This window comes from Pomacea canaliculata, linkage group LG3 (assembly GCF_003073045.1).
Source record: "Pomacea canaliculata isolate SZHN2017 linkage group LG3, ASM307304v1, whole genome shotgun sequence".
Lineage (NCBI taxonomy): Eukaryota > Metazoa > Mollusca > Gastropoda > Architaenioglossa > Ampullariidae > Pomacea > Pomacea canaliculata.
In genome coordinates this window covers 32,629,339-32,653,059 of record NC_037592.1, presented here as the reverse complement: position 1 = coordinate 32,653,059, position 23,721 = coordinate 32,629,339, and the positions used below count along the sequence as shown (strand labels likewise).

Genomic DNA, 23,721 nt, shown 5'->3' with positions numbered 1-23,721 from the left:
TGTTGTTGCCGATGAGACAGGAGACTAATGTCATCTACAAAGCCTAGGCTGCTTTGCCATTTTTCATGCTAGATAGTTTTGATGATTTCTTTCTTAGTGGGAGGGCTGGCGTTGACGTGAAGTAGGCTTGTTAAGACAAGGAGTCAATTAATATTGCAGGCATAATCTAATAAGCAGCAAACAAAGCTATTTTAAAAGGGGAGCAACCTAGTCACATTTCTGCCTGTTTAGTATGTCAGGCTGAGCTGTTTGACACCCTCTGTAAACAGGAAATGCCATTATCAGAAAGAGCATTCGGATACGAGATTGAAGTTCTCAAGGCATAAGGTGATAAACACAGTGACAGAGCCAATGCATGTGATCTCCAAAAAATAGGGCCATAGTGATGAGATTACGTAATTTCCAAGAAAAAACATAACAGGTTATTCCCACATCGGCATCGTCTAATTAACATAGAACCACTACAACACTACACTTGCAACAATGGGGCTCTACTCACCAGACAATGCCAGTATCATGCCAGACTCTGCACTCCCGGCAAATCACAGTGAAATAAACAGGTTTAATCTCAAGCTTTTCCTCCTCCATTTCTTCTTCTAGCTGATGGTGAGATAACTTTTCACAGAAAAATGACAATCAGTCACTTGAAAGGCAGAATAATGTCACATAATCTGTAATGATAGTCAACTATGATCACCTATAACATTATGTCAGTGATGTAATACCAAGAGGGAATCCAACTTCATATAACCTGTAAGTATAGTCAGCTAGGACCACCTATAACATTATGTCAGTAACATCATACCTTCAGGGAATCGAGCTTGACAGTAACAGTGTCTCCTTCAGCAAAATGCAGTCTCTGTGGGAAGTCTTGTTTCTCATTGTATTTTTCTAAAACTGCATAACTTGACACTTCCACTGCTGGTCCAGGGAAAACTTGAATAAGTAATTCTGATTCAGTTTCTCTGAAAATAAAAAAGTTAAATGATCCAAAAATAGTACTTATTGTTTCAAAAGAAACTTTGTGACCAAAGTTAAGTCCTATCAACAAATGATGGCATATTTGAGAATGAAAACATGTCTAAAATAATTTTACTGTAGTGTTTAGTCATAAGCATATGTTAAGGGTGAACACAGGACATTTATAAAAGCTTTCATCATTTAACAGAAATGCATATATATATAGTAAAGCAAGCTTTAAATGGATGCTTATTGTACTAATCTGTATATTTTCAGATCCCCATATAAAACCTGAAGCACAGACATATACAAGGACACACACACACATACACATGCACATTTAACACATGCAACAACCTGAAAAGGTTAGAGGATGACCCTTACCTTTACCAGCTAGCTAACTGGCATCCTTGGGTCTGTAACAATCTGACCTTTATCCTAGCCAAGCAAGCATATTTAGACAAAGAGTAAAGAGAGGAGCAGCTCCTGCCTTACTCTCAAGATCAGAAGTTAGGTTAAGAGTTTCTGGAGACTGCTTGTGGTAAAGCGAGTAGTAAGCTGCTATTTTGCCTTGCTGGTACTGTCAACTGGCAGTAAATAAAGATATGTGTATCAACCATCAGTTCTGAGTCTGATTCTGCAGGGTGAATAGGAATACTAACCCCTCCATCTATTGTTACAATTAAAATAGCAATTTAACTTGTATGATCTTGTCTTATCTGCCACATATAGTAATTCATGCCCTAAATAATGACAGTTACCTTACAATAATAATGACAGTTACCTCTTTAAACACAAGACTGTGTTTTTTTTGTCCAGGTTGATACATTCCACTTCATCGAAAGTGGTTGAATTGAGAGGCACTGCTGTGTGATTCCTCCTATACTTATGAGTGGCTATTTCACAGCAAGGGCGGAGGAAGGACCGGATAGTCTGAACCCAACATACAATTACAGAATTTACAGGTTTATTTTTATTTCTTTTTCTGAAAGTTAGGGTGATGTATTAAATCACCACTTCTGACAATGCAGTCTGCAACTTTCCAAACCCTGCACAAATATCTCTCTTGGAAGGTCACAAACTGTTTTGCATCTTTACTGCTAATTCTTTTCTGGATACACTATGTAATAGATGACACAAAATACATGCCAACTACTCTTCCTACAGAACTTAGGTGCACACACAGGCAATACTTATATCTACTCACATCTGACAGTTACATCAAAAATGATGATTGAGTTCTGGATTTTTTTCCACCTTCTTCTCTGCTGAAGCCTTCAGCTAGGGCTGTGCTTAGAGGCAAGCAGATGAGGCATCTGCCTAAGCCCCGCACTTTAGATCCCAACTAAAACTGTGGAGATCATGGCATCAAGGAGCCCACATGCCCTATGCCTCAGGCCCGGCGGGAGCTAAAAATGGGCCTGTCTTCAGCTACAGCCAAAAAATCCTTCTACTCACTGTGTTGCTTAATCTGACTCACTCTGTGTCCAAAAGATATGCTATAAGACGTTTGTGCTAAAACTGGTACATAGACAATACAATCTATCCTAGCTGAACATTCCCAAAAATCATTTCTGGCATTTGGCATCAACAGTAAATTAAAAATTATGCACATTTATTTAAAATTACATAAATGTATGTGAAATTATTCCTATCTCAAATTTGTTATTCTACTCACCCATAGTTCATCAGCACAGTTCTTGCAGATACCACAGTCTTTACATCCTGTGACCTTAGTGCCACATCCAGCTTGGCGCAAACGTCTGTTGGCAATGCCCTTATAGGGGCACTTGCTACCATGCTCACAGCACAAGTTACAAAGTGTACACACAGTCTGCTTATCATCCTCATCCACTGGTGAGTGCCAGTCATGCACACAGCCAATTGATGAATTAACTGCAATGTAAGAAAACACAACTTCATGAATACAGTATTCTACAAAAATAAGATATGACTTTATTTATCCAGAGAACAATCAATAGCAGCTCTATACAGAACACCAACAACAATACCATAACACATTTACACCCACTCCAGCAAACAGACCCTCACAGAACCATGATTCAGACTTGCATATCATCTACATTCATTTGCACACAACAGTATTCAGAAGTCACATGCTTTCCTTCCCTTCAGTTGCCGTAGCTTTCTAGAGCCCCAGTTCTTTGTTTTTCGCAGGTTTCTACTATTTCAGTCAGTAGAACTTCAAAGCTCTTCATATAAATTTGTTTATGAAAATTCTTCCCTTCATTAAAGTGTGAGTATTTAAAAAAAGTTTGCTTTTTTCTTTTCTTTTTGCTATTTGGAGAACCATATCTACAGGGAAAGTTTCCACCTATGCATTAGGATTAAGCTTATCAGAGCAGCAGATTTTTTTTCTTACCTTTGTGTGTGTGTCTGTGTGTCTTTCATTTTTGTTATATTACATCCAGCCCAATGAAACTGACAATAAGCTCTCTGAGATATGCTTACCAAGGCCATAGGGAACATCATCCTGCACCATGACAGGTATATCAAGTTTTATGAATGCAGCATCAATTACATCAGCAAGAATGCAAAAAATATTCCAGGTATACTCTTCCACATGCTGGCGTGTCTGAAAATTTAAAGTAGATCCTTCTGTGCTGGGCATGTAGCAGATGGACTGAAGGGACAAAATGCATTCTGAAACAAAAACCATATTTTTCAAATAAATCTTACACGTCAAAGAGCAGTTACCAAATAATGAAGATGCTTTATTTCATACATTTTTGACATGCCTTACTTAAACTTTTCTTTATTCACCATCAGAAAGATGCTAAAAATATGAAGAACTGATCTATTTTTCAAAAGTAACACAAAAGAAAGTTTTAGTTTTGACTATTTCCCTGCCTCTTATGAGGCATTATGCTATAAATCAAAAAAAGTTTTTAAGAGAATGCTGTTAAATAGTGCAAAATAGCTGTCACTACATTTGCTTTACTATTGATTATTATATCATAAATGTACTTAAAAATGTTGTTTCCAAACTAAGATAATAAGGAAACTACAAACAAATGAAAATTCCTTAACAGATAAAACTAACCACTTTCTTTTGAAGACCTTTGGACCAGAGTTTGCACTGCTCCACTTTGAAAAACTCCTCCATCATGACATATCAGAACAACATGAGAAAATCGAGCACAGCGGGTCAGTATAAATGCAAATAAGCTTTTGCCCAATGTATGAATAAACCGGTATGTTCTTCTCATCACCACTACATTCTTCTTGTCTTGTTCATGGCACATAAAGTCGTTCTGAGTGGCAGGAAAAAAGATATCCAAAAAGTACACACATGAGCATGCACACACACACACACACACTGATTTAGCAGATGACAACCTAAAGGGTAATCTTCATAGAAAAATGCTTTTGCCTATATTTCAGATATAGAATGCAATAAGATGAGTACAAATTTTATCTCATCCACACACATTCTTGATATTGCAGCCAAGAGCTAACAGGCTGAATGAACAGCAGAGGTGACAGTATGTCTTGCATTTTGTGGAGTACTTTAACTCATTCAATAAGGTATATGGATGCAAATTTTAATAATATTTATCTTGAGTGGAAGGAACAACTTAATGCTTTTTGTGCATACACAAGCTGATGTGTGTATATAGGGTGCCTTTGTGACTACAAAAACAATTATTAAAGCATCCAATAACATAAACCAATGTCACAGGGATCCTTACAAGCGTTAAGGATGTTCTGCCAATGGAATCCAGCGTGAAGAAGAGATACATAGGATCTGTAGTGGATACTCGTATGCTGGGGATCCGCAACACCCCAAAGAATTGTAGGATCCAGCGCAGAAGTCTTACCTGCACAAACATTTTTATTGAAGAAATGCCAATTAGGTGCCTTGGGAATGTAGCTATATTGAAAAAGAATCACTGTGCTTATTGGCAAATCATGCTTGTGCATGCTAATACTAAGAGAATTAATCTATAGTGTGCCCATGCACATGCACATCCATGCAAAAGTATATGCACATATAACAAATGAATGCAAATGATTACAACTTACCCTGTGTTCATCCAGTTCTTGAACTTTCTCACACAGCTGTAACTCATTCTCCCATATAGTTGCACCTACACCAATACATGGCACACTGTGTGAAGGTTCTTTTTTTTGACATTGTTCAATGCTGGTGGTTAAATCCAGAACAAAACCAAAGTCCAACACAACCAATGAATTCTTCATGGGAAGACAAAGCACAAGACCCTGAAATGGATCAGATTTACATAGTAAATAACATCCAAAATGGAACTTAAAAGCCCATGAAAAAAAGCTTCACTGGCACCTATTGTTAGATTAAGCTAAAAAATTTCATTAACAGTTTCTTAAACATATATATTTTTTCCATTATCTTGGATTAAAGATCATTTTAAAAGGGAACTTCTATTATATTATATATTATTGTGTCTGGTATTAAAGTGTTTTTCTTGTCTTTAGACAGAAATAATTTAATTTTTTCTTGGTTTAAGATGACACAACTGTTGTGTACCCTCCCAAAAAAAATCATATAATAAAGGATTGAAAATTACTTCAAAAATTTATATGTAACCATATAAATTGAAATATGCTATTCCCATTTTAATTTATTTAGATAAATGTGTTTAAAATAACAATCACCTTTTTCTGCAGAAAACGCACAGCCTGCTCAAACATTCGTCCATTTCCACTGATGCTAGACTTTGGAACAAGTTCATGGAGGTCTTCAGCCAACAGGATATTCTTTTCCTTCAGGATACTGCATATATTGTCCAGGTATTTCCATGTGGTCTCTTCCAGCTCATAAAATCTTGTGTGATGCCTTAAGTCTGATTCCAAGTGACTTACAATATGATCCTTTATCTCATTCACACCCTGTTGACAAGCAATTAAACAGCAGCTTGAAGTGTACAAAATTGAAAATGGACAACTGTTTTATTTGCAATTTTCCATACACACCTGCTGCAGAGTTTTCTTTTAAACTGTCAGTATCCTCCCTATTGTAAACCTAAACTCTCTTGCTCTACTTACCTCTTGACTGTGTATATCAGGGCTTCTGCTTACGCAAAAAATTGCGTACAGTACGCATTACAAGTTCGGAGGACCCCTTCAATTTTCGTCAATATGGTCCCCTTCAAATTTGGGCGAAGAACAGGGACCCCTTAAAAATCTGAAGAAGGGGTCCCTGGGACCCCAAAGTATTTAGCCTTAGCAGAAGCCCTGGTATATTGTTCACTGTCTCTCTGACCATGCTATCCAAATCCTCATTCTTGATTTTTATATATTGTCCATCCTTCCCTTTCCCAATAGTTCTGTTTGCTTTTAAATGATCTCTTTGAAAACAGTCTTCTTTGATCCTTCAAAACTGGTCCTAAATCTGCAATTTTCTTTTTCCTCCTGGTCATCATCATGACTTCATTCTAATTATAGTATTTTACTATCAAAGTTTCTTCTCCCCTAAATTTTCTGATATTCTTTTTCTACACTATAGCTTCAGGAACTAGGAATGCAGTTTGAAAAATCTGATAAGGTTACACATTTTATTTCTAATTTGATTAAATGGTACAATGATGGCATTATTTTTAATTACAAAAATAATTAATGATTAAAAAAGGATTTAATTATGCTAACTGGAACATTACACAATGACTGCACTTTGAAAGATCCTGCCCATTAAAATAAAATAACTTCCAAAAGTGTATTAAATTAGATTTATCTCAGTAATATGTTATTTTATATCATCACCTCATGAGAACTCAAGTTTAAGGACATGAAACTCAGACGCTGGTGGTTTTTGATAAATCTTTGGTGACACTCCAACTGCCACAGCAACTGACTATAACGTTCCTGTGCTTGGAGATCCAGACTTCCCAGATGGCTAAATAAAAAAAAATGGAGATTGGTCTACCTTATCTGTCATAAACTAAATTCTGAAAATATTTACTATATAGAATAGTGTAAGGAAGAACCTGAGAGAAATTGCATCAACAGTGTTTACAGCTGAAATGTATTTGAAACAAATCTATTCTCAACACATCCATGTTCTTTATCAGTTTACAAAAGCATTGCCATTCCCAATATGAAAAGTGGTGCCTGTCTACAAAACAAATGCCTGAAATGTCTTTCCAACCAGTCTTACTCTTCATCAATATCCATTGTATTTTTTGTGTTCCAGAAAAGTCTTACCATTTCAGCTGATCAATTTCTGCTTGTAGACTTGAAATGGCAGGAAGATCTGTCTCAGGGTTGAAAAGCTGAGAGATCAACTGAATCTTGCCTTTAGCATCTGCTGAGTCTGAGCCCATTCCTACTACCAAGAAGTGGCATCCCTCTGTGAAACTATATTTCTATATACAGAGAGAATCAGACAGAATCAAATATGCATTGAATATACAATGAGTAGGTATAGTTTGAATGGTATGTAGATTGTATTTCACCTAAAACAGTTCTAGCTCACAATAATTTAAATAATGACTTTCAATTCACATACTAACAAGAAGTAGCTGTGAGTGTGGACACCTTGCAAATACTAGAGTGAAGGTCTGTAAACTAAAGATCAAATGTATCTGCGGTCAATGGGTTAGAAAGAGGGGAAAAAATCAAATGATGATGAGGTAGAGGTTGGCTTAGATGCCAGCTGAAGGCCGATTGGTAGTCAGTAGCGCTGACTGGCACACAAGTTTGTGCTGTCGCCAACAGAGTGGGGAGCCACAGGGTGAAGGAGGGCCACAGCAAACCTCCTACTAGGCAGATCCCAGCAGCACATACAGCAACCATGGCACATTAACCCTCCCAGCAAGTGTAAATGGGAAGGTAGACATGAAGTGAGAGAGAAGTCAGACTGAGACACTTTTAGTGATAAGGACAAGCTGACAGCACTCCCAGCGATCGCCATCTCAGCGAACAGTTCTGTCAAAGACTAAGCAATATTTTTGCCTGGAGTTTGCTCTGTTAGGCAGTGGTAGCATAAGTAACTGCTGGCAGCCAGCAAGTAATCACCATAATAAAAGATACCAACAACCTACGGCTATGCATTAAGCATTAATTTTCACAAAGTGTGCACAATTATGTGCTATGTTACCTGGTTACAATGGTAAGTAAACAAGAACTGTTTGTGGGACAAAAGAACTGTAAAACTGTATGCAACTGACACAATTGTTGACATGATTCTTATAATAAATTAAGCACCAAAAGACAGCATTAAAAGCTGCTTTTACTTACAGGCTTTGCAGCGTTCGTTTCCTCTTTGTCTAGTTGGGAAAACTGCGACTCGGGGCCTGGGTAATAGTTGTGAAGCTTTACTTGATCTCCCTCAAAATGCAGATTAATTGCAGGGTACAAGCCCTCTGTGAGGTACTCAAAATCACACTCATGGGTCTGAAATAAGCAAACATAAAAAAAGTATAGAATTTTATATTGAATTCGATCTTTTTGTCTGAAAAAAGTTGACAGTAAATCCTTCTTCGAGATTTACCAAATAGGTAATAAAGGGTTACACTAGCTCCTTAACTATCCAAAAGTTGTCTCCCTGATAGTGAGCTACTATATGACTGGCGTGCTGCGCATTCCACTTTTTGTCAGACGCCCAGCACACCAGAGATTTCCGAAAATTGAAAAATAAGTTGAAAATATTATCAAATCCGTTTACCATGTGTACCTGGAATATGCACCACATAGTCTGCAACTTGAGCTGACCGATGCGACATAGTGTTTGAAGGATTCTTTTAATCCCCAAAACATTTTCCAGTTCTTCAAATCGCTAAGGGTACATTTCCGAACTTAAAAGAATTTTCAAAAGAAATGTGTGTGAACAGACTTTTTCGATAGCGATAACTATAAAAAAAATTAATTTCATAGTGATACTCTTACCTCGAACACTTTCAGCCTAGTAGGTTTTTTTTAATTTTTAAAATATTTCTTCACGTGAAAATCTGGATACTTATTATGTTAAAATATAAATATTACTCTTAAAAATCTCACTTTGACACCATTTTTGTAGAACCAGACAGAGATTTTCTGTTGGGGATACAAAGTGCCATCTGGCTTCACTCTGGCTTTCATGAAGTCAACTTCACAACGAATAATGTCCCCCGCTTTGTAAGATGTATCCTCTCTGGTAATTGTTGATGCATATCCAGTTGATGTGTTATGGTACAATCTTGAACAAAAAATGGGAAGCAGAAATACAAGTTATACCATGAGAAATTTCTTGAGTTCTATCAATGATAGACCTATTGTTCACAGTTGCTTTTGCAAATTGCTGATTTTACCACAAGCATATAAAACAACAAATAATAAATTGTTTTATAAATATATGTAGGTTTTTATGAAACTCATAAAAGAACTGTTAAAAAGGTAAACTTTATCCTTGCTAATACATGTAGGAAAATCAGTCAAGTGCGAATGACTAAAATTGTATCCTCTACGTATTGAGTTAATTTAAACTCAGTGTGCTATTTTATGCTTAATCTTCATCTTTTTCTAATCATTGTACATTATCTTTGATAAGTGAAACCTGATCTCACTTTATGAATTAGCAAAGACTGCCATAACTGCCTTTCACAATAACTTGTCTCCCATCTCATGTCTACATTCTGGGATATCATCTCAACTAATGCACATACAATTGGCATCAAATTTAGTAACTTTTATTTAATTTTTTTTTTTTATTTGATAAACACTCCTTAACCTTGAAACCATAGCTAGTATTTTTATTTACTTTCCATTGTCTGCATGGTACCCAACAGATCCCTGTTTCCAGCCAATCATCTCATTAGAAGGGTAGTATGCATGGCAAAGTCCAATACCAATGTGTTGCCTGTCATTGCATTTCAAAACTTCTATTTCGAAGAATGGCAGATGTTGACTGATGGGGGTCTTGGACACAAACAAACCATAGAAGTCACGCTGGTCAAACGATCTGTAAGTATGAAATAAAATTTATCTTAATGGTAAAGCTGAATTAGATTCACAGTCTATTTAAAATGAATAAAGCAGATAATCAAGAACTAATCTGAATGCACCTAATATTGGATATAACTGTACAAGCAGACTAAAATCTTGAATTAACCATATGCTATTTAAAAATATCAATAAATATTCAACTCTTTGCAAACCTTGACTCTTGTCTACAGTAATAAAACAATGCAACTGTGGCAAAGAAGGATTTTGATAAGACAAGCAAATTACTAGATTTTCACATATACAAGACCAAACACTTTTATCTGTGTCCATCACAACAAACTTCATGAAGTGTGAACTTAGGTCAATTAAGAAGGCCTTTGAGACTCAAGACTGTATGTTATTATTTCATAGCTATAAACTAGTTGTTTATTGCTATATGTGCTTGTCTCATAGTACAGGAATACCTGTTTGTAAATGCAACGTTAACTACCTGTACGCCAGCAAGCCATCATCCATAGGGTTGATAAAGTGAGATCGACCCATTGTCACTTTATTCTTCATTGGTGACTGTAAGAATAAGAATTTGTTTATATTAGGTCTGATCCTAAAATTTTACAGGCTACCATTGTTACTATTAGAATCAAAAGCAACATGAAGTGAACGTCTGTTTATAGACAGCACAAGACATTTATTTTTAAATACCAAAAAAAAATGCATAAAACAATGCATGGAAAAAGAAACTGAAACATGAAACTCTCCTCTGGTGGAGAGGTATCATAACAATGATATGCAACAAGATCTTGGAAATGCCAACGCCATGCATACAATCACTGAGACACTTCCCAAAAAAGGCAATTAACAACTCTGCCTAAACTGCTGCCCTATCATCCTCAATGGTCCTCCAAGTGAACTTGAGTTAAATATTATACTGAACCAGGGCTTCTGCTTACGCAAAAAATTGCGTACAGTACAGTACGCATTAAAAGTTCGGAGGACCCCTTCAATTTTCGTCAATGGGGTCCCCTTCAAATTTGGGCAAAGAACAGGGACCCCTTAAAAATCTGAAGAAGGGGTCCCTGGGACCCCAAAGAATTTAGCCTTAGCAGAAGCCCTGCTGAACTGACGAAAATCACAGCAGAAAAGATCATTGCAGAGGAACAGGCTGGTTTCAGAGGACGCTGCAATGCTACCAACCAGATCAACTTCAGAATAATACTGCAAACAACTGAAGTGCTCATCAAACAGAAACACATCTGCAATGATCACATCTCTCTCCACTTGAAAGTCATAGAGTGCTGCTATATAATGCTTATGTTCCCACAATCTTCCTTCAACCTTGACTTGCAAAAGAAAATTTATAGTCTTTTAGAGCCCCCTTTTAGTCAATGGAGATATTAAAAAAGGATCTTTCATACCTCCCACAAAGACTATATCACCAGGAGATATAAAAGACAAATAGACACAAGCTAAAGTGGTATAAGCACACCACCAGATCATCAGGATTTAAACAAATGATTTTGCTGAGGACTGTACATGGAGAAAGAAGAGAGTTACAATAAAAAAATTTAAGAGTAGACTGGCCTCTCATTCTGCACATCCCAGAGAAGAGAATAAAACTGAAAAAGTTGGCTAGAGTTGGTGGTAAAATTGTTAGGTGCCCTTGCAACCAATCAGGGTTAAGGGAATGATGATGATGACATAATGAAATAATCTATAAGCCATTGAGCTTGATTACATCCTCCTTCAACAGACACAAATATAAACATGTGTGTGCATGTAAGTCAATGGTTGGGTGGTTGATGATGACACTCATATAGATACACAATGAGCTTTATTCCACAACCTGAGCCAGATGGAGAGGACGGTAATTGTGGAGTTTTATTTTTTCCCCTTTGCTGTGCATGCCAATCAGAAACATACACCTGATGCCAGTTCCAGAATTGTATTCCAAGGAAAATGAGCCCACCTGTTCATTCAAAAGAGAAAAGAATTAAAACCTATTGCCTTCTAAGAAGTAATTAGTACATGTACTAAGATGCTAAGAAGTAATCAATGAACATTTGGATAATTTCTGACTGAGACTTCATGTTGCACACAAATAATTTTTTCTTCAAACTCCTCTGTTGCCTTCAATGCCCAACTTTCTTTCCATTTTCAGTGTGGTCCTTTAGTCTTATGTCAATGTTAGAAAGGATTGAATTTGATAAATATGAATTTTAACACTACTTCATGCACCAGTTTTTCACAGCAACAGTTAGAGTAGCATTTTTTGTAGGCAAAATGTGTCTTCAGGGCAAATATAAGCAAACTAGCACAGTATTGTAACAATATCTACCTCAATAAATTAAACATTGAATATTCAAAACTGCTAAGATATTTTCCCCACTAAAATGTATTTAGCTCTACACAGGTACAATATTCAACAGCTGCCACTTACCACATTTCCATTAACTGAAAACTCCACAGTTGGTTTGTCACTAGCAATAATTTGTTCACCAGAGAAATTTGTTACTGTTGCAGTAATTTTGTCTCCCTTCTTCCAAACAAACTCCCCTCCTGGAGGTGAAATGCTTGAGCCTCCTGAGCCCCTGTACACTCTGGAATCAGGGGGCAATAAAAAGAATCAAAGCACAAAAATTCTCATTTTTCTTAAATTATTTGTTATAGTGGTGTTTGTGGTAGAATTACAATTTTATTGATCTGCAAGGGCAATTACAGATAAGATTTATGGGTGCTCATGTGCTAGCAATATACAGCTGTACATATATGTTGACTACAGTGAATAAAATTCTTACCACACACACACACAGTAGATACAGTTGGTACACTGCATCAGATCACCTCAGGTTAACACAACAATATGGCCAGCAGAATTTATACATGTGTATGGCATGTGGAATGAATAAGTTGCAGTGACTATTTATTCTGCATACAGGCGTCAGGTATTTGTGGCCAGACTGAAAGAGTGAGAACTTGTATGCCAATATATGATCAGGATATGGGATCCCTTCCTAAGGATTTGCTGATTACTCACTAACCTACTAAGACCCTCTGCTTGGTTCTGGTGACCTTGAAACAGATATTAACAAGGGAGACAAAACTGTGACTCCCAAGAATGACAGAGATGACAGAGAAAGAAATAAGTTTCCATAGGAAGTAGAGGCATTGCTGGCTCCTACTGACGATTATGTCAGCACCAATTAAGCTTATCAAAAATAGTACCTAAATATTTATAAGAGACATCACCATGGACAGTACATAGCAGGCATGTCTATTCTAAAGTCGAAAATAATATTCTTTGCTTCTGAGGCATTCCAGTCGAAGAATTGTTCGCCACACTAGCATACAAAGTCAGGAACAGCACCACTATGAACATGTTCATTACCACATTTACTTGAGATGTCAGTGAGACTGTACAGGTAAGATTAGGTGTTTTGGCATCACAGTCTGAGCGCCAGTGACTATGAGTTTCAAGAACAATACACCCTAGTATAAAATAGGAATAGCTGATAGAAGACCCATCAAGGGAGACAAAAATACAATGGGAAATTAGTCAATAAATAAAAAGAACTGTTGGTGCCACCTGCCTAATTTATAAAAATGGTATATAGCATTAATATTGATTTTTATCCTTAACAGTTGGAATAATAAAACAGTATATATATAATACAATAAGAAACAGTTTTAAGTGCCATTGCAACTCACTGTCCATTGTCCCCATGCAAAGCAATGGAGTTTGAGTCCCAGCCAGGCTGTCTGTTAACTTTGTAATCCTCAGGTCCAATACCAAGGGTGATAGTACCCCTGGTCCCTGTATCTAGAATTTCTATCGTGCAGCTGTTGTGTCTCTGAGTTATCTCTCGATTGCATATGAAAAGTCCCACATCATTAAGTGATGCATAGTTGTCACGGTAGCTGTAAATGTTCAATAAAATGCTGCTTTCAAAATACACACAGCTTTGTAAAAAAGGAAGTTGTCAATGAAAAAAAATACAAAGCAAGAAGGATGCAAGCAGTATAAAAACATTTGCATACTCAAACATGCTGCGGTTATTAACTGAGCAAGAATTGTGACTGTAATTTGAAATGGACAGAGAATTTTGCTTTATTCTGGTAAATAAATGAAGCTAATAAAGTGGTGCTATGCATGATTTAACAATGAGATGAACTTTTGACTTCTTTTTACTCTAAGGACCATGCCTGATGTTCTTTTGCTATAAAGAAAAGCAGAAAAGTCATACATCAAACTCTACTTTTTGTCTGTAAATTACACCTTTTTTAATATAATCAATGCCACACAGTATAAAGAAGTTGTTGTCAAATAATCTCTTTCATTCAAAGCAACTAACCGGCTAACCAAGTCAGCCTTAACTAAACTGTCAAAAATTTTTTAAAAAGCAACACCAAAAAAATCAGAAGAAATAACATTGCAAAAAACACAATGCCGTAAAAATTTTCACACAAAATGAAGATGGTCAAAAACAGATGTAAGCACTTCTGGCTTTAACTTCTTTAATTTCTTAAAAAGATCTAAAACAGAACACAAGACAAAAAATGTAAACAAGCATCTCCCATTTTCGTTTCACAATTAGCATGATCATAGACTATCTACAAGTTACATATCAATACCATAAAACTGAGTTCTTACCTAAGAATTCCATCCTCATCATGTAAAATATTGCTGCTGAACAGACATGACCAATACTGCTTATTGCGACCATAATCAGCAAGTATCTCCTACAGGATGAAACAAGTAAAGTGAATTTCTGAAAAGCCATTTTTAGTTCATGTTACAATTGCAAATAGTACGATCTTAGCAGGAGCTGCAGCTTTCAATGCAAACTGTATTACAAGCTTAATTTAGTCAGAAGAACTATGCAGAAAAAAATATAACTTTCTGATATATTCTTACCTAGAAATTAAATTAAACACTTTTTCATAAGGCCTTTAAAAGTCCCAAGTTAACCATATTATCTCAATATTCATGATACACTTTACATGCACTAGTTCATTCTCTCTCCCCCATCCTCCTCTACTCACACAAAACACACATATTTGCATGTGTATGAAATATCCATTTTAATCAAACATGCCATCCTTGTCATCGTAACTGTCATATCCTTAAGATTAGATTATTAGTATTACAGGGTGTAACAAAGTGGGGTAAGGGGAAGGAAAAAATGATAACCATGGATGCTGGACAAATGGTTTTCGCCATGGTTCATATAAGATACATTTGTAAATAAAAGTGGAAGATGAAAGCTGACAGACTGACATTAAAAATATTTTGGAGGAAAAGAAATAAAAAACCCAGACATTAAAGAAGGTGGATGGGCAATTTCATAGCTGTAGGTAACCATTCTTGTAAGTTCTGTGACTTGTAGCAGTGGGTTCCACAACCAAGATATCTTTATAACTGAAGCCCTAACAGACAGTCCTATACATTACCATGCAAGAATTTTCACTGGACCTAGGAAAATTATGAACAGAGTCTGTTGAGAGTTCATGTTCTGCTGAGATTGCTTTGAATCAGCAATTATTGGTTTCGTCATTTAAACTTACCTTTTTCTTTTAAAATGAGCAAGCATTTTTAATTGACAGTGACCAAGAGTAAGTTAGTTAATTCTTCTTCTTGTTGTTTTTGAGGGAAAGTGATTCCACCTTGCAGTGATTTCACACTGGTGGGTAGGGCTATGGTGGGTGTGGGTGTAGGGGAGGGGTCGCTGTCTTTTGCCGCCGCATGTATTGTCAATTTGTTTTGTGCGCTCTCTTTTTCTGTTGATTAGGTTTGCCAAGTCTGTTTTGGTGGTGTATTGTGCTGGTGCCCTTTTGAATGGTGTTATGTTGGAAGATGGAGCCATCAATCACTAGTCCATTTTCTAGACAAAAGCCATGAATCATTGCCCATTGCCATTTCTCTCTCCAACTTCTTCTCCCATGCAAGATTTCGATCCTGCATTGCTTGCTCCTACCTTCCCGCTTGTCCCCTTCTACAATGAGAACGTCGTGTTGTAGTGTTTGATCCTTCTTGTCTTGAAGGTTGTTGTAAAAAAAAAAGTCCTCTTCTGTGACTTGTTCTGTGGTCACATAGCATTGTAAAATGGAGGTATTTGCACACCTGGAGAAGAACCTTGCTCTGATTATTCGAGTACTGACTGGCTCGCACCCTAACAGACTCTCCTTCATTTTTTTTTTTATGATGATATCTACTACCTTTTGATGCTGACCAGGATCTGCAAGACAGTGGCTAATGCATCCTAACTGGCCCATGATCTCTTTTGTCTCATGTCCTCTGGGGTAAAGCGGTCCGGTGGCGCAACGGTTAGCGCCTGTCACCAATAGAGTGAAGGTTGGCTGCCCTGAGTTCATTTCTCGTCTCGGGCACGCTGTTCTTTCTCTGCACATGGCATCTGTTTACAGGGCTGGCTGCTTGCCGTAATATAGCCTTAGTTGCTGACACGGCGTAAAAAACCAATTCCCCTTCCCCCCGGGGTAAGGTATAGACTCGTCCTGGCTCAAACTTCTGGGTTTAGAAATGGTTTCTATGCTGAAGTGATAGCCTTCCTAATCTCTGCTATCGCTTGTGTCAGGAACAATACTAGTTGAATGTGTCGACGTTTCGACTTATATCCAGGCCAAAGAGTTTGGGAGTGTCTACCAGCTTTGGTGATTCTATAGGAATATGTGCAGTGGCGTTAGTGTAATTGCTAATGTGACAGCGCCCTGCCTAGCAGTGGGTGGGGGAAGAACATTCCTGGCGCTGAGATTCGTGAGAGGATCGTACATCGAGAGGTCACGGACTGACGGGAATTGTGTTATTTTTGATTTACTCTAATTTTTCCGTGTGGCCACTTGTCATCGGACATAGTTTCATCACGTTATCACATTCTTCTGATCAGCAAGTAGACAGACGCGAGAACAAGTATCAGAAACTTTACACTTTTGGCGTGAAACTGAGAATTGTGAGAGGGTTTAGTTAGCATTGAGTTTTGTCTGTGCGAGTTGTCAAAGTAGAATTATTTGGTATTTATACTGTGTGTTGGGGGAGAGTATTTGTGTTATTGTGACCTGTCCAGAACCAGCTAAAGAAAGAAAAAATATAACAGATAGGAAGAAAAGAACAGAAAAGTAGACAGCGGGCGCTTCAGTAAAAGACGAGAAGCCCATGGACAGGTCGTTGTTTTGTGTTGAAAGAACGCGTGTGGGCGTCGTGTGTGTGTTGCTCTGGTGAGAGTAGTGTCCGTGACATCAAGGAATCATCGGAACAGGGACTTCCATATTTTGTCGCACTTCTTCATAACCTTAGCCCTCATCACCTGAGGTTTTATGACTTTCTGATGATTCTGGCAGCATTTCTGCAGAACTGTTTTTTTCTACATGATAGCTTGCTACAACCTTCATCCTGGACTTGGAACAAGGCGACAGTGGAGTAGACTGGGGGTTAGGGGTGTATTTTCGTTCCATCGCCCTAACCACAAAAAATAAAAATAAACTCATGTCCCTGTACTATAAGTTTATAAAATAAAAATTCTTTTGAGTGTTTTCGTTTTATTTTTTTAATATACATGTATACCTATATTACTTTTTAATAAATTCATGAAATTTACCTCTGGAAGACTTGCAAAGTTCAGAATTTTCACCTCTCCTGTTTGGCTTCCTAACACTGACAGCATTGGGTACATGCCAATGTGAGGTTTCTCAGATACGCTCTTCTCTGTCATCTGATATGATAAGAATCAAAATTCATTAAATGCCTAAAAACAAATCATTTTACTAATTTCTGTTGTTAAGTTATTTTATTATAAATTCCACAACAACTTGTGGACAAATCTGTGTTATTTTTGTTTATGGAGGTACATTTTTGATAATCATAGTGCATGTTCTTTTTCCTGTATGCCTAAGGCTTCAACCAAGATTTTTTTCAGAACATAGGGGCATATGAGTTTTGATTTCTTAAATCAATCTACCTGTCTTCTACCATAACACAGTATTATGGTCAAGTTACATCCTCAAAGGAAACTTCAGCAGAATCTAAAAGACATGATTTCTTTCATTAAAATATTTTCATTCAATAATTGAAATTGTTGATCTTTCTTGCCTGGCTTCTAGTCTCCCACAGTAATTATTTATATTCAAGGTTCACAGTGACTGCCTTTGATCTCGTCATGTAAACTCTAAATGTTAACAATCAGCAAACACTGGGGTGAGAGCAGAGCTTTGGTTTATCATAGACATAATTTTCTTAGCTAAGCTCACTTTCAAAGTTTTGAAATTCATACATGGTAACTATGCATAAAAAACCAAAAAAAGTAATGAAAAGTCAGATTCTTGTCAAAGGATTGATTTTTCATCTCAACCATGTGAAAGATTTAAACTTTAAAAAATGAAAATATTTATGCACCATTAATGAAAGATGTCTTAATTTTTATCTCTTCTTATTTTCTCAGTTTTCCCACCTTTACTCCATTCTTGGTCCAATAGAATTCAGCATCTTCTTTTGGGACATATTCAGACTGCCAGTCACCTTCTACTCCAAAACCAAACCTCACACCAGCTGCAAGCTGAAAACTGCCACATAAACCCAAAAAAAATTGTTGTATACTGATAACATATTGTTAAACTAATCCACAGTGCTGAATAAGAAATCTCAGATGCTCTAGCAGTCTAGCATCTTATTTATCTTGATCTAAGTTATTTAGCATGTATGCCAAGATTACAGGTGACATCAGACAGGAGTTGTGACAAAGCATGCTAAGGACACAAAAAATCTTGGCAGAAGCTGCGTAAAACAATGAGCACAGATGTACTTACTCTCTCTTTTACACACACACACATATTTTTTAAATCCTTAATACTCACCCTTCAACTGCTCCTCCGTTGGTCTCGTTGGATTCCATAGGAAAGCGTGCTCCCATGAGAACATCAAATATGACACCAATCACCACTCCTGTGCCTTCTTCAGATGCTACTGTTAAGCATTCCACCTCAAAGTATGGGTGAGAGCGGCTGAGAGGCTGCCGTGATGTTACCATTCCAATCACACTTTCTGTATTTGTCAAACTCCTATAAACAACATGTACATGAAAGAGACATGCTCTTCTTTCTGGAGCTGAACAGCAAGCAAAATATATTAAAATAACAGGTAAAAACTTTGTAAAAATATATAACAGGAATGTTTTTATATGCGTGAATATTTCACTTTTTTATTTACTTGCAAGCAAGCATACATGCACACCCTCTCTCTCACACGCACACACATGAACATATATACACACACACAAGGTCAAAAAAGAAGGCACAGATAGAGCAGCAAAGAAAGAAGTGCCAATTGTGCACCAGATACATACGTAAATATGCCATCAGCAGTAAGAATACACTTGTGGTACATGTAAACATCAAAGAAATTGTTGTTCTGCTGTACTTTAAGGTGAGGATGAACAGGGTTTAACCTTTCCTATGGTGAAACAAAATCATGAGACCAATATATCTTTAGGAACACTGCATATCTGACATCATGTATGCTTTCATCCTCCTCTTCCATTGAAAAGCGAAAAGCCTGCTATTAAGAATATGAAGAACATTTGTCTGTCATACTAAATTAGGACACAAAGGACATAACAGAACAAATTTACAAAGTTGGAGCCCAACAAATCAACGATATACCCGCTATACATATTGCCAGTCTGATGCTAATACCCTCTGGGATAAATAAAGTCTTCTCTTATCTAAACGATTTTATGAAACAAAAATAAGGCCTTTTTATCTGAGTGTTTCTCTTGTACAAAATACATAATCTTTGTTTCAATACTAGTCACCATTCCATCACTTCTGCGAGTCTAATGAGTCTAAGTATGACCTACCTTGCTTAATACTAGAGATATTGTATCTCCAATATGTTTACGAATTTCAGGTATCTCACAGTTTGCATCAAATGGAATTATAACTTGAACAAGGTTTGGAGACACCAGGTTTTCAAACAGAGGCTGCAACAAATATAATTAAATATTGTCTTAATTTACAAGGTACACCACTGATGCCAAAAATCTACCTTTGTGCTGTTGTCTCTTTTATATCAAGATAACAAAGAACTTCCAAATGTAATAAATATCTTGCTGAAGAATTTAACCAACAACTTTCATCAGTCAAGGAATTAAAGGCATAAAAGCAAGTATAAAACACACACACACAGACATATCTAAGCAACCACTTTGTGCATTTATACACATTCTCATCTCATCACTTACACTTGCGGATTTATATACCTGCATGTTTCTATGGTTGTAAACAATCGCTTGCTCCAGTGATTGCAATGCCAGAGAATGAAAATAGGCATTTTCTTTTACCCAATCAAAATTAGCATGTAAACTTACATTTACAGAATCAATCTCCAGCAGATTGAGATGCCAATCTTTTACAATAGCATTTTGTATACGATGCAGATGCTGACGAGGTGTAATCTTCTGATTTTTCAAGTAGACTGCCATGCTTGCTTGGGTTTTATAAGGAATTATCAACACCTGGGCATTTCGCCGCGTTTCTCTGTCATAACCTGTAAACAAGGATGTTTATGAGTCACATTTCTCCCCCTCCCCTAGTACTTAACAAAAAAAATCAATAATCTCAACATTTACAAATAAATTGTTAGAAATATTGATAATCTTATTAATAAAGATGATGAGTTATGTCTTGATGTTGGACAGGCAGGTGGGGGGCAGTTAAAATCTTACCAAATCCACACTGTGTCTGATCCTCAATTAATTTGGCAGAAAGACTAATTTTATCTATATTAATCAGAAACTATATTTAGTTTAAGTATGCTGCTCCAAAGCATGTTTATTTTTCACAATTATTTTTTCCATTTTAAGATATTACCAGTGACTCCAAATAAAGAAATACTATGCAGAATAAATTTTGACATATGCTACTTCGCAGCACAGATTTGGAATTGTCATAATTTTTTATGAGAGTACCTTCACAAGAGATAGGGAGAGAATGAAGGAGAAGGAAGGGAGCAAGGAGGTGGGGAGGGTATATTAGCATTTTATGCCAAGCCAGCAACTATCGATATATCGCAGCAAGGTAGCCAACTCTGTAAACAGATGCCACATGCAGAGAAAGAACAGCGTGCCTGAGACAAGAGCTGAACCCAGGACAGCCGACCCTCACTGTATTGGTGACAGGCACTATAGCTGCTGCACCACTAGAACAACCAAGGGATGAAGTGAACAAGTCATTCCTAGCATCATGTCCTTGTTGTTTAACATAAGTTGTCAACTGTCAAGTTAGCAGAAGGATCAAAAGCTAGAGTACAAGTATTTCAACTTTTTGCTACACTGATACCATGCATAAATAAGCTAGACATAAATAAAGGTACAGATCAAAAGTGGACAATAAAATAACAACTCAATGAGTTTCCAAAAAGAAATCAACATACGCTAGTAATAATTAGCTCTATTTATAATTAGCTAATGAGTTTTCATAGATATACTGGAAAATATTGCTGCTAGCTAAAAATTTTCAAACAGAAAACAAAATATGTGCAAGAAAAGAGAAAAACTAACTTTCATGATCTATTAGGAGGGGACAACCCTTTGTATATCCATGCTGGCGCAAATGAGTGACTGAAGTTGCCATAGCACTGATCTGTGCCAATGGGCATGCTGTCTTTAACAATGCCAATCCTGCATCTGTGATTTTGGTACATCCATCCAGTTTTATCTGTAGTATGCATAAAGTTACATTAATCTAAGTTTCTACTTTTAAACTATGATTAGAAAGTAGATAGGTTGGCTAAAGAAAAAAATAAAAACAAGAAAATTACAATAATATCCTTAAATGTGTGCATGGAATTTTCGATTTTGATTAAAAAAATGGCACATTATGTGGAACCATCATGAGATTATAGCCAGGTCACCTCATGTTATACATGTCCATTTACTTTTTTGGGGGGAACAAATAATCAAAACATTACTGTCTCTATTATCATGGACATTATCATTTTGTTAACTGTCATCTTAACTGTGAAAAGGTGGCGGGGTGGGATTAGTGTTTTATGTCGAGTCAGCAGCTAAGGCTATATCACAGCAAGGCAGCCAGCCCTGTAAACAGATACCACATGCAGAGAAAGAATAGCATGCCCGAGACAAAAGCTGAACCCAGGACATCCAACCTTCACTGTATTGGTGACAGGCACTAAACATTGCACCGCCAGGCTGCCCTCTTGACTGTGACAATTGAAAGCCCCCAGATGTAGGAGAGATAACATGCCAACACAAATATTCTAGACAAAAATGAATAAAAACTCATGGTCTTTTTTAAAATTATTGTCAACCATCTGCACGACTTACTGCTACATGACTATCGGAAGAAAATATCTAATTCTATGGTAATTATTTATTGAGCTCAAATTATGAATCAATCAGGTATGTGCTCTTTGAATAGAATAGTCATTTCATGAATAAAAAAAAAGACCTTCTCACCAATGTATGAGAATTTGTTCTCAGAAATTTTGTGATCCAGCTGATTCCCACATCAGTTATAAGGCCACAGCCAAGAAGATTAATTTCAGACAAAGTTGCAATGGCTTCCTATAATTTTCAACATATGTATAGAAGTATACTAATAAGACAAAACATTAGATAAGAACATTTGCGATAAGAACATTTGCAAGTCCAAAGCTCTAAAACAAAGATAATAACATCCATATCATAAATATTACACACTAATTTCAATAAAGTCACCATACAGTCAGCCACAATACTTTAGTGATTATTCAAAAGAAAGGCTTCTGGATGATTTATTGCAGTATAAAGTCATAAGCAAGTTTATTAAAAGTAATGTACATTCTTCACAAGCACAGACTTAAACATTAAGCTTAGTTTATTTACATTTTTGATAATAGGATTATAAGAATATGATGGCAATAACGAAGTATTATTATTACTACAAAAATGGCAACCAATAATAAAGTGGAGGTCTACATCCTGGCAGAACATCAAATTATGAATGTAGTGATTAAAATAAATATACAAACAATAAGCTGAACTCTTGAAGCAGTTGTCACTTATATTACAAATGTTACAATTTTTAGATAAAATAAAACAATTCTTAATGCATTGAAAGTGAAAGCAAACCATTGGAAGTGTGTTTCCAATAAGCCAAAGTACAGCATCTGTGCAGTAGCCATTGGTACAGAAGTTGATCTTTACAATATTTTTCTTGCCTGAATATGACTCACACTGTGACTGCAAAAAAAAAATGTAAATATAAATTAAGATACAACAAGAATATATCATTTATCATTTGTTTTTCCTCCAAAAGCACAGAGCACAACCTTGCTATACATATTGCCTGGTGGTTAATCATTAGCCCCTACTTGCCTTCAACTTTTTCTGCAGACGATCTAGAGGAATGTACCCAACAGTAAATGCTTCCTCGGCATCAAACATAACCTCCATGGAAGCTGTTTAAAAGAAACCCATAAATACCATTAGTGTGATGTTTAGTTTTAGTTTAGTCTTTTTGTTACTCCTTGAAAAGCACAGGGCCTCAAGAATTAGTGTGATGTGGAACATACTTATAACTCACACAGAAACACTGAACTATAGTTACTGATCCTGAGAATTAAATTTAATATGAAGTGGTTTTCTCCCCTACTAGTTAAGTTTTCTGGCCCATCAGGAACAATCATGAGAGGTAATAAGCTACACTAAAATAGATTTGATGCCTCGATCATGTACATTAGGAAAATTCTGCAATATATATTTTTATGTAGCTTCAGTCACTGTCTTTTCTCATAAACATCTGATCTCTTTAAATCATGTAGTACATAAAGGTTTTCTC

General features: G+C 36.5%; 1 protein-coding gene across 1 annotated transcript in view; it reads right to left on the bottom strand.

The window, feature by feature from the left end:
• LOC112559623 overlaps positions 1 to 23,721 on the bottom strand; it is a 66,302-nt gene that overhangs the window by 40,442 nt on the left and 2,139 nt on the right. The window contains 29 exon segments of the mRNA XM_025230958.1: positions 500 to 615; positions 806 to 965; positions 1,745 to 1,893; positions 2,639 to 2,856; positions 3,433 to 3,624; positions 4,025 to 4,235; positions 4,674 to 4,802; positions 5,008 to 5,205; positions 5,617 to 5,850; positions 6,721 to 6,853; positions 7,162 to 7,322; positions 8,197 to 8,352; positions 8,956 to 9,133; positions 9,695 to 9,895; positions 10,370 to 10,446; positions 11,723 to 11,845; positions 12,317 to 12,476; positions 13,585 to 13,794; positions 14,528 to 14,616; positions 17,487 to 17,600; positions 18,336 to 18,447; positions 18,739 to 18,942; positions 19,227 to 19,333; positions 19,740 to 19,862; positions 20,250 to 20,428; positions 21,441 to 21,597; positions 22,359 to 22,466; positions 23,013 to 23,123; positions 23,259 to 23,341. Of these exon segments, the coding sequence (XP_025086743.1) occupies positions 500 to 615; positions 806 to 965; positions 1,745 to 1,893; positions 2,639 to 2,856; positions 3,433 to 3,624; positions 4,025 to 4,235; positions 4,674 to 4,802; positions 5,008 to 5,205; positions 5,617 to 5,850; positions 6,721 to 6,853; positions 7,162 to 7,322; positions 8,197 to 8,352; positions 8,956 to 9,133; positions 9,695 to 9,895; positions 10,370 to 10,446; positions 11,723 to 11,845; positions 12,317 to 12,476; positions 13,585 to 13,794; positions 14,528 to 14,616; positions 17,487 to 17,600; positions 18,336 to 18,447; positions 18,739 to 18,942; positions 19,227 to 19,333; positions 19,740 to 19,862; positions 20,250 to 20,428; positions 21,441 to 21,597; positions 22,359 to 22,466; positions 23,013 to 23,123; positions 23,259 to 23,341 (4,393 nt within the window).